Raw genomic sequence first — 12,243 nt, forward strand, 5'->3', positions numbered from 1 at the left:
TTGCAGGGGTCAAAGCCTCTGGGTCAGAGATTGTGGTCTTTATTCAGACTGTAGATGTAGTATTCCTCTTCCCGTTTATTTCCTTGTCCTCAACTTCCATATGCCATGTATGTAACTCACTCTATGAAGCTCTGCTCTCTCTGATATCCTACAGATTTTTCCCTTGTATTTCCCACTTTCTGAATTTTATTTCCAACCATGGATCTGAAATTTTTGGAAATGTTCATTTACCTTGAGGCAACATAGACGTTTTTAAAAAATAATCTTTCTCAAACAATTGTGTCACACCAAATCATTTTTCTTTCATATGTGTTTTTTTAATGCCACGATTACCACTGGTTAGCTCTCTGTATGTCTTAGGATTGGCGGGCGGAATTGGGTGGGTGATGGGCTAAATGGGCAATGGGCATTAGGGAGGGCACTTGTTGGGGTGAGCACTGGGTGTTGTATGTAAGTGATGAATCACTAAATTCTACTCCTGATACCAACACTACACTACATGTTCACTAACTAGAATTTAAATAAAAACTTGAAACAGACAAACAAAAAGAACTGTCATGATTGATACGCCACCTATGGAAACAACCACACTTTATGACAAATATATATGATTTTAAAGTAGAACAATATCTGAGGCTACGTTTTTTCGCTTATAAGTCTGAAGCTCCTTTGTATATCAGTATCTTAACTGCTCTTCTTAATAGCGGACACTTAATATATTAATGTGTCGTATAGATGGTTTCATTCTCCTCATTAGGATCCTGGTCTCTTAGTACCTTGTTGTCCACAATGTGTATGATAGTCACTACCTTACTCAAGCGTTCACCAAATACGCGTCTCCAAAAGAAATCTTCATGGAACAACAAACTTAGATAGATTGACTTTAGAATATGATCTGAGACTCTAGATGCCCTTTAATATGATGAAGCAAAATTTTATTTTATTTTTTTTCAATTTAAATTTTAGTTAGTTAATATACCCTGCAATATTGGTTTCAGGAGTGAATTCCATGATTCATCACTTACATACAACATCTAGCGCCCATCCCAATGAAGCAGAGTTTTAAATCGCATATTGTGCCTTTAAAATATTTATTCTTCATGCTGTACGTCTATTCATTGGAGTATGGAGGATTGGTGGCCATGTGTAAGGGGGCTTATCCAAATTGGGGAAGGACTGATTGACATTTTTCTACTTTTATTGAATTACCTCCTTGTTTCTTCCTGAAATCTTTACGCTGCCTTTGGTATGACTCCTTTCATTGTTGTAAAAGAAATATATCCCCCTTCCTTCTAAATTTTGTCATAACCATGAAAGGGGTGTTGAATGGTCATTATCATCCATTATACATGTTTCTCAGGCTCAGGATTCTATTCATCTTCTATGCTCAAGGGATGACATAAGAGAGAGCTTGCATTCCTGTCTGGTCATGTGAATCAGGGACTCCAGTTTTCCAACACAATAATGCATACATTTTCAATCTTTCCTGGCTATGGGGAAATGAACCTCAATGAGAGGTAGTTGTTTTGTTGTTTTTGTTCTTGTTGTTTGTTTGTTTGTTTCTTTTTCAGAGAGAGAGAGAGAGAGAGAGAGAGAGAGAGGGAGAGGGAGAGGGAGAGGGGGAGTGAGCAGGAGAGAGGGGAAGAGGCAGAGAGGGAGACAGAGATAGAATCTTAAGCAGGCTCCAAGTTGAACGGGGCTTGATCTCATGACTGTGAGATCACAACCTGAGCCAAAATCAAGAGTTGGAGACTCAACCGACTGAGCCACTAAGGTGCTTCTCAGTGAGAGGTTTTATATGCAGTTGTCTGAACTAAACTGAAATAACAGAGGTACCATGAATGCAGGCTTCAAATACAAAAATAAATACCAAGAACAGTCAGCGGCAGATTATGATAATTGTCCTTACTTCTGTTCACCGTGATCATTGAATCAGTTAGCCATTGCTGCATAACAAGCCATTTAAAAGAAAATGATTTAATGTAATGCTTTTATTACCAAATGATATTGTATGTTGGGGATTGTTCTGAGCTGTGCTTGTCTCCTCGTTAGTCTATAGTGAGCTGTGAGACTCTACACTGTTACTTTTTTTTTAAATTTTTTCTTAAAGTTTATTTATTTTTGAGAGAGGCAGAGACAGGATGCGAGTGGGTTAGGGGTAGAGAGAGAGGGGGAGACACAGAATCCAAAGCAGGCTCCAGGCTCCAAGCTGTCAGCACAGAGCCCGACGAGGGGCTCGAACTCACAGACTGCGAGATCATGACCAGAGCTGAAGTCGGACGCTCAACTGACTGAGCCACCTAGGTGCCCCGACTCTACATTGTTCCTAAGGCTCATCCATGATGTCATGTGTGACCACGGGGCACTTCTCTTCTGAACAAGTATATGATCAGTTAACTCGATTTCTGAATGCATTTTTATCTTCTGTTTCACAGGGAAAAAAAGAATATTAAAAGTGAATGATTTTAATTTACATCTACTGTTCCTATATTCATATATGACACTTTGCTTTCTTCCTACTGAGAAGAAAAAGCTCCTGTCACGACTCAGTATGAATCAGCTACCTCTGCTCTATATTTCACACCGATCGGTACGCTGCTAGATTTTTTTCCCTTCTAACTAATTTAGTGGGGGTACAATCATGTGCTATAAACTGCATCTATTCGGAACGTATGACTTGATGAATTAAGGGAGCCACACAAAAACTAAAGTACCTACTGCACGTTCCTATTTGATGTTCTTCAAGAAAATGCACAACCTTGATGACTTCTTAATCCAATTGTTAAAAGGTAATCTCCCTGGGCCTCAGCTTCTTTATTTCCAAAAGTAACTTGGGACCATAAGCGTAACTTCAAATGGATGTTGCAAGAAATAAATGAGGTGTGTGGACATATTTCGTTGAGTCCGAAGAAAATGCTCACCTGTAAAGTTGTATGTATGCATATATGTGTGTTTCTCTGTATACATTTTTATTTCAAATAAACACACCTACACATGGGTACCCCAACACAGAATCATTTTTAAAAATATTATTATCTCAGTGTACTTGGCACACAACGTTACACGAGTTTCATGTGTACGACGTAGAGATTCAACTTCTCCGTACATTATGTGGTGCTCAGCACAAATGTAGCTGCTGGCTGTCAGCCTACCAGGCCGTTGCCATATCATTGACTATATTCTGTCCGCTGTGCCTTTGATTTCTGTGACTCATTTATTCCACAACTGGAAGCCTGTACCTCCCACTGCCCTTCACCCATCCTCCCCACCGCCCTCTGACAACCACGAGTTTATTCTCTGTATTTATGGATCGGATTCTGCTGTTCTGTGTGCTTGTTTATTCATTTTAAGCAGACTCAATGGGGCACCTGAGTGGCTCAGTTGGCTGAATGTCTGACTCTTGAGTTCCCCTGGGGTCGTGGAATTGGGTTCCCCGCCACACTGAGCATGGAACTTGCTTAGGATTCTCTCTCTCTCTCTTTCTCTCTCTCTTTCTCTCTCTCTCTCTCTCTCTCAATCTCTCCCTCTGCCCCTCCTCCACTCACACATGCTCTTACTCTCAAACAAAAATTTAAAAAATGAACACAGACTCATTTATGACCTCTTATTTTATGTTGAAGGAAATGAGTGAAATTTGAAGAGTGTTGATATAAAAAGAATAAATGTTTGAGTTAATATGCAATTGATAGAATGTAGACATGTAGACACAACAATTTAGTATAAACAATAGACATACATTCAAATGATGAATTACTTTTCTTATGCTAATGTGTCAAAGACAATAAAATCTGGAGCACGTTTGTATTTATGCACTGAGAAATTCTCTACCAGCTAAAGAGGACAAATATCTCCAAATTGATTTTAAAATTCTTCTACTTAAAGATGGGATTACAACACAAAATGCCTTTACCCAGGGGGAGCTATAGTGAATGAAAGGAGAAGCTTAGTCTCAGGTTCTTAACAAAATTTTATTGGACAAATGTTTGTGTTCAAGTCCTAATGCTAATGTACAATGACTATATTAGTGTTTTAAAACACATGTATGCTCTTACAATTCTGGGGCTCAAAAGCCTGAAGTCATTCTCATGGGTCTGAAAGGAAGATGTTTGCAAGGCTTGGTTCCTTCTGGAAGCTACAGGGAAGAATCTGTTTACTTTTCTATCCCAAGCTCATATCATAGTGCAAAATATGATCTAAATATATTTTATATAACTGACAAATGCTTCACACAGAGGGGCTACATGGCAGCTGTTAACTTGTGACATGTTATGGAATTCCTAAATGTTTGGAAAATGTGTCATGAAGCTGAGGTACGTAGTGCTTGGGGTTCATATCAAAGGAACTCGTTGAAAAGGAAATAGGAATGTTCCATAGATAGCGGAGCTGTGTCTCCACCACAAGCCAAGTGTTTGGACACCCAAGGCATCTAATCCACAAAGATTGTTCAGTTCTAGACTTGGGGGAAAAGCTGAAATCAGGGTTGGGATGAGATGCGGGGATGTCTGCCCTCTGGGAGGAGCAGAGTTCAAGAGGAAGGAGTGATTAACACTGGGGTCACAGTCTATTGGGAATATGGAATCTCCAAACATCTTTCCTTTGTCTCCAGACCAGTGTCCTCCAGGGAAATCATGTGCTGTAGGTTGGAGAGGCAGGAGGGGAACGTGCCTCATGAACACACAGAGGAAACTATAAATATCTCCTCTGTGCCATCCCTCTGCCTGTGCAACCTTGGGCTGATGGGACCTGGTTGTTGCTTCTGGAGTCTGAAGCTTGGCTGGAAGACTCATGCTAGCCTCCGTCCTGTCGTCTTGTGTGGGGACAGAGTTTAGTCGCCACCTATAACCATCTGGAGGGAATTCAGACAGCCACAAGGAGACCTCTCCCTCAGAGCTCCCATCCAGGTGAGTCTGAGACCCAGCAGGATCTTCAGGAAAAGATTAGGGAGAATCAAAGCCAGGTGCATTTACCTAAGGTCACCACACAGCCACCAGCCTAGCCCAGAACCTGGAGATCTCTATGGTCATTTGCTTGCCTGATTACTTAATGACCTCGTGGATGATGTTACAGAAAGGATTGCACATTGAACTCAGCCACACATGGGTGATTGTTGCCAGTGACGTGATGGGAGGGGAGGCAGGAAATACTTCCAGTAAAAGTAGAACACGTCCAAAGTGTTTTGCAGTTGAAGGGAGTAGGAAAATTAGGGATGGAGGGATGCGCAGTGAAGTTAGGACATTTCTTTTTTGTCTGTAAATGAGGCATCCTGGGGGGTGCCTGGGTGGCTCAGTGGGTTAAGCTGCAAACTCTTGATTTCGGGTCAGGTCATGACCTTATGGTTTGTGAGATCGAGCCCTGCATCGGGCTCTGGCTGACAGCTCAGAGACTGGAACCTGCTTTGGATTCTGTGTCTCTCTCCCTCTCTGCCTTTCCCCCGTTCACACACCCTGTCTCAAAATAAATAACAAAACATTAAACAAATGGGGCATACCGGGCTACGTTTCCATATTGATGGGACATATCTAGACCAATTACTGCTTGCATATACGACCTTGCAACATTAATTCATGAGACATATATTTTCACAGCGTGCTCTTGCTCTGGGTGTTCGTATGACCGCCATGATGTGATAAGTAAAAACTATGGTTACCTAGCTTTGCTTTGCATTGATTCATTATCTACGAAGTTGACTATATTTGTGGGTTAGTTATTCCTTGGTTGCCTCATTTATGCATTGTCTCTAACGGGTCTTTGCATGTGTACAGGGGAGTCGGGGAGGTGCTACTTCCATTTCTGATTGCATTCTTTCTAAAAAGGAAGTGGATGGGGTGTTCGGTGTTATTTTCCCCACTTTGCCGTTTACCATTGAGTTCTACTGTGTACATCTAGATATATACGCACTGTGACATAGACAGATAGGACTGTGTTCATTAGTAATATGGGGTCAAATCTGTCACTCGGTTGTACTGTGTTCTCTCTTGTTATTTATTTATTTACTTATTTACTTACTTATTTATTTATTTGCCTGACTTCATTATCCTATACTGAGCTGTCACTAATATTCTTCACTTGCAAATTCTTGCTATAAACAAAAAGGAGTATACGTGGCATTTTGTACATTGCTCACAAATCACTGTCTATACACATTTCCACGTGCCTTCCCATCTCTGTTATTCCCTGCAGTTCCTTTTGGCCCTTTGTGAAAAGGTCTATTTCTGGAAGTTGCGTTATCTCTGACTACGACGGCTCCTTTACGTTTGACTGAAGATCACCTTTACCCTCCATAAGCATATTTGAATCCATGTATCCTTATAAGAAAATATTTATCATTTAGATACGGCCCCTTCCCCGGTGATAAAGGTGATTCTATCGCATTCTTTTCTTTCCACGTGTTTGGAAGTGTGATCTGAAATCAGTGACCACCTCGATACCACTAAATCATTTTATGCCTTTTGAGAGTCGCTTTTAGATTCTCACATAATTTCGTTTCACACAGTTGTTTTGAAACTTGCCCTAATTTCACTCCTCCTGGAAGTCTTTATTCTTGAAGTTCTCAAAGCTTCTCTTCCTGTCTTAGGCGCACATACGCATTCATAACCAGACGGATGAATGAATGGCGGTCTGTGGGCGACATAAACGCTCTTTAGGTTTTAGGGTAGTCTTTTCTTCTACCTGCATCCACTCTTCCTTCTTCCTCAAAACTACCTCATGGACTTGTCTCCAACCGACTAGGGAAAGGCTGATTCTTTATCTCAATGTCTGCATAATGTTTCATGATACGGCTGTGCTACTCACACTTCGAAAGCTTTTCCTAGCTTTTCTCGACGCATTGCTATTATGACAATTCTACAAAAATATTTTGAGATTGTTATGTGAAAAATCTGGTTCTCCACTGGAGGAAACACTGTCCCTCAGACGGACACGACTTATTTGGGTGTCACGTGGTGGTGGGGGGTGGGGGGCTCAGGAAGGGCCAGGGATGCTCTAAACACGTTCAAAGCCCAGGACACACAGCACAGAGACCAGTCTGGATCGGAACGTCAAGGGTGCCGAGACTGAGAATCTCTGAGTTAAAGAATATCTGTGTTTTCACATTTGTAGCTGTCTTCAGGTTGTTTTCTCAACATCGCAGTGGTTCCCATTCCTCCCAGAAAAATTAGAGAATCTCTTGTTTCTACCTGTTTAAAAATTTCAACCCAGTCAGCTCGAGAGATCTTGTTTTCTTCAACCGTTACTGAATTTGAGCCAATATGTACATGTTTGATCACCAGGTTCATTGTTACATGTCTATTGTTATTATATGTCCATAAAGTCTATGCCTATTCCGCAGCTAGCAGCATTTCAAATGAAGTTCACAGATTACCGTTTATTGCCTTGGGTTGGATATTATGTCCCCAAAATGATTTAAATTTTATATAGCTAAATATATCCATCTTCTTACTTCTGATTTTCCTGCCTTAATTACAATGATTTTGCTCACCTGTGGCTTGTATCTGTGTTTTTATTCATGTTCACTAAAAATGTACTGTTTCCATTTACTTCAAGATCTCTAATCCCTCTGAATTGTTAAAATGTGCGTACTAGGGAAACTTTATTTTCTTTCAGATGGATAGCCACCTGTGCCAGCCTTTAGGAAACAACCTTCACCAACTAAATTGGAATACAGTGGTGCCTGGGTGGCTCAGTCCGTTGAGCATCTGACTCTTGCTTTCGACTCAGGTCATGATCTCATGGTTCATGAGATCAAACCATGCATCAGTGTCTATGCCGAGCGTGGAGCCTGCATGGGATTTTTTGTATTATAAAAGGCTGATGGGTGTGCGTCTGACTTCGGCTCAGGTCATGATCTCGCGGTCTGTGAGTTCGAGCCCCGCGTCGGGCTCTGTGCTGACATCTCGGAGCCTGGAGCCTGCTGCGGATTCTGTGTCTCCCTCTCTCTCCTCCCCTCCCCCACTCACGCTCTCTCTCTCTCTCTCTCTCTCTCTCAATAATAAATAAACATTAAAAACTTCAAATACAGGGAAGAAAATGAACATGCCAGTCTGACTTGACAATGTTATTTCTTCACGGGACGCTTGTTCATTGGAATTCAGGTAACATTTTACATTGTTTAGGGGAATGATTATGGATCTGGCCAGCTTGAGTTATACTCCCTCCAAACTTAATCACGGGGGCTGGGGGTGAGAAGTCATGGTAAGAACACAGCCAGAGAAACAATCATTTGTGGTGTGTGTGTGTGTGTGTGTGTGTGCTTTTTGGAGTAGGATTCATCCTCAGAACAGGGGTACACGGTCTAATATGTTCTAAGGTGAATACAGAAGCCAGAACTCAATCAACACACAGTACTCAGGAGGGCTCGATGTCAATTTACAGGACACTTTGCAAGTAGAGTCTAAAATACAAGCAGCACATAGTGTGGGTGAGTGACTCTGTTTTCTTGCGGGTTAACCAGCAGCGCCCATTTCCTTGAAATTGCCTCACACCGTCTCTCATTTCCCTCCTGTTCACTCCCCTTCCTACACATGCTTCCTGTTTGGGACCCAAATAGCTCAAAGTAGGATCATCCTCGGGCCTTAGCAGAGGCCATTCCTTCAGCCAGCACACACTTCCCCAGACATGCTCGTGGCTCCCGCCTTCCTTTCCCTGAGGTCTCCGTTCAGATGTCGCCTTGTTCACTGTTCTTGACTGAACACCAATTACAAAATAACACTTGTATCCACACTCTCCTTTATACCTACTCTTGTTCTCTTCACAGCATTGACACCCTCTGATGTCCTATTGATATTTTTATTTCCTTCTGTTCATTCTCCACCACTGGATTATACTGGCTTTTGATTTCCCAGACTCATTGCCTAGACAATGCCTGGAATATGTTTGACCCTCACTACAACTTCTTGACAGCAAAATATAAATCGTAGCATTGCAACAATGTGAGTGATGCTGTTCAGGTGAAAATTAATGATGTCTCCCATCGTCTTTCCTCGTGGTCAGTGCAACCTCATAGAACCAGGAAATGATACACGGATATCAGAATTTCTGCTTCTGGGATTTTCAGAGGGTCCAGAACTGCAGCCCCTCGTATTTGGGCTTTTCCTCTCCATGTACCTGATCACTGTGTTTGGCAACCTGCTCATCATCCTGGCCATCAGCACAGACCCCAACCTCCACACGCCCATGTACTTCTTCTTGGCCAACCTGTCCTTTGTAGACATCTGCATCACCTCCACCACCGTCCCGAAGATGCTCTGGAACATCCAGACCCAGAGCAAAGTCATAACCTATGAGGACTGCATCACACAGGTGAACTTTTTCATAATCTTTTCAGGATTGGACATCTGCCTCCTGGCCATTATGGCTTATGACAGGTTTGTGGCCATCTGTCACCCCTTACACTACACGGTCATCATGAACCCCCGGCTCTGTGGACTGCTGGTCCTGGTGTCCTGGATCACGAGTGTCCTGCATTCCTTGTTGCAAACTTCAATGGTGTTGCGGCTGTCCTTCTGTACAGGCTTGGAAATCCCCCACTTTTTCTGTGAACTCAATCAGATGATCCAACTTGCCTGTTCTGACACCTTTCTTAATAACTTGGTGATGTATTTTGCAGCTATCCTAGTGGGTGGCGGTCCTTTCATTGGGATCCTTTACTCTTACTCCAAGATAGCTTTCTGCATACAGAGAATCTCATCAGCTCAGGGCAAGTATAAAGCATTTTCCACCTGTGCATCTCACCTTTTAGTTGTCTCCTTATTTTTTTGTACGAGCCTAGGAGTGTACCTCAGCTCTGCTGCCACCCAGAGCTCCCACTCAAGTGCCACAGCCTCGGTGATGTACACGGTGATCACGCCCATGCTGAACCCCTTCATCTACAGCCTGAGGAACAAAGATATAAAGGGGGCTCTGAAGAGATTCTCTGCGATGGCAGTTAGAAAAGGTCCAATTGTCCTGCGGTTGAAGAATTTCCCAGGATTGCAAGCCTCAAAGTCTTAGTGTCAGAAATTGTGTGTGTGTGTTTTAAGTAGATTGTAGACATAGAGATTGTTTCTCTCGTTTATTTCCTGGAATTTTTATTTTTTCAACCACTCAGTACAATTTAGTTCCTCATTTTAGTAAGTTTTTCCCTCTCTGTGATCCAACCTTTTTCCCTTCATCTTTTTCTTTTATTTCTAAATTGATTCGCAAGCTGTGATATGAGAAAATTAGGAGTTCTCATTTGTCTCATGGAACTGCCTGGATTTCTTAAGAATAATTTCTTCACAGAGGCACCTGGGTGGCTCAGTTGGTTAAGCATCTCACTTCGGCTCAGGTTCCTGGTTCCCGAGTTCGAGCCCCACATTGGGCTCTGTGCTGATAGCTCAGAGCCTGGATCCTGTTTCAGATTTGTGTCTCTCCCTTTGTCTCTGCCCCCCCCCACCCCCGCCGCCCCACTCATGTTTTGCCTCTGTCTCTCTCCCTTAAAAAATAAAAAAAAAATTATAAAAATTTTAAAGAAAAAGGAATAATTTCTTCACCAATGACAAAATCATTCCACATAATAATGTTTTTAGTTTTACTAAAAGAATAGTGATTTGTTACCTCTCTGTTGGAATAAATTCAATTTGGCAAATAGGCCATTTCTATTCTATTCTATTCTCCTATTCTATTCTATTCTATTCTAGTCTATTCTCTATTCTATTTCTTCTATTCTATTCTATTAACTCTGGCACCACACTTTTTCATTTTGAGCCTGTCATTCCTTTATCACTGCCTTAACTGTTTTTCTTGATGAACATACCAGTGTGTCTTATAATGGGCCATTAGCTTTTTTCTCCGAATTAGGATCCTGTTTTCTTCTCAGGCTCTATGTCCCCAGTGCTTACATTAGTCACTGGCAAAACTGATTATCAAAAACTTGTCTACCAGTGGAGTCTACACGGAAACAGAAATTCAAATAAGTAGAATGACTTAATATGGCCTTGGAGTCAAAGATGACCTCGACTATGATAAAGCAAATTTTAAATTCTCCTTTGTATTACTATGCCCTGTATTTCTTTTCACGCTGTACATCTCTCAATCAAGTATGGAATAGCAGTGGCAGTGTTTAAGGGGATTTATTCACTGGGGTGAATGATTGGTTACTTATTGCCATCAAAAGACTTATAAATAAAAACAATAAAATGGTCCTGAAAGAAATTAAAGAATACATAAATAAATGGGATGACATCCTGTGCTCATGCTTGGAAGATTTTTTATTTAATTTTAGGATGGTTCTAAAAATGTTTTCCAAGAATACCCCATTTTTGTTATTTTCAAATTATCATTGAATCTGTAGATCTTTGGGTAGTATTGCCATCTTAACAACTTTAATTCTAACTTAAATTTCTCCTAACGAAGGACCACAGCTTTGCTCTCATTCTGGGCTCCACATCCAGTACCAGTGGCATCAAACCCACCAGGGAGCTTGTTAGAGAAGCAGGGTCCTCGGGGCCCCTGGAGACGTGAGGAATCAGAATTTGCATTTCAACTACAGTCCCTGGTGAATTGTGTGCACAGGAAAGTGGAGAAACCTTAGTGTGGAACAGGTTTCCTCACCTTCTTGCCATTGACCCTTGGAGCTGGATAACTATTTTTGTCGGGTGTTGTCCTGTGGCTGATGGTATTCAGAAGCACCTTTTCAGACATGGACAAAAATCCCAAGAGCAACTCTGGTTGGGAACCACTTCCCAGAGTTTCAGAACTGGAAATATCCCGACATCATTCCAATTAAGACTACTTGCTAATTGGTTTGTGCCTTTGAGCAGAACATTGAATTCCTCTGAGCCCATTTCTACAATAGTAAATACAGCTCATGAAAGTACTACATAATAGATTATACTTTTGTAAAAATTAAACCATAGAATCCCTTTAGGGTGCTAAGCTAGTCTATGCTGCAGAAAATCTAAATGTATCTCTTATAGTTAATAAATACTTCATCATGAGGGAGTAAATGATGACTCATAACTTGTGATGTAACTATGAAATTCCTAATGGTTTTGGTGAAACTATCACGAAGCCAAAGAATGTAGTACCCAAGGTTTTTGTTACACCTTAACATTTTTTTTATTTATGTAAATTCAGTTAGTTAACATACAGTGTAGTATTGGTTTCAACAGTAGAACCCAGTGATTCATCATTTCCCTGAACACCCTGTGCTCATCCCAACAGGTATCCTCCTTATTGCCCATCACCCATTTAGCCCATTCCTCTGCCCTCCTCTGCAGCAACCCT

The 12,243-nt window shown here is 41.5% G+C and overlaps 1 protein-coding gene across 1 annotated transcript; it reads left to right on the forward strand.

The window, feature by feature from the left end:
- The first annotated feature begins 9,000 nt into the window (after nt 1-9,000).
- LOC122213086 (olfactory receptor 1571-like) lies at nt 9,001-9,987 on the forward strand. Its single transcript, XM_042927293.1, has one exon. It carries the CDS (start codon nt 9,097-9,099, stop codon nt 9,985-9,987), a length of 891 nt encoding a protein of 296 aa, XP_042783227.1. The 5' UTR covers nt 9,001-9,096.
- The last annotated feature ends 2,256 nt before the right edge of the window (nt 9,988-12,243 follow it).

Source organism: Panthera leo, chromosome A2 (assembly GCF_018350215.1).
Source record: "Panthera leo isolate Ple1 chromosome A2, P.leo_Ple1_pat1.1, whole genome shotgun sequence".
Classification (NCBI taxonomy): Eukaryota; Metazoa; Chordata; class Mammalia; order Carnivora; family Felidae; genus Panthera; species Panthera leo.

Bases quoted from the DNA above. Each gene is read 5' to 3' on its own strand.
- LOC122213086 (XM_042927293.1), top strand. From the start codon at position 9,097: ATGTACCTGATCACTGTGTTTGGCAACCTGCTCATCATCCTGGCCATC.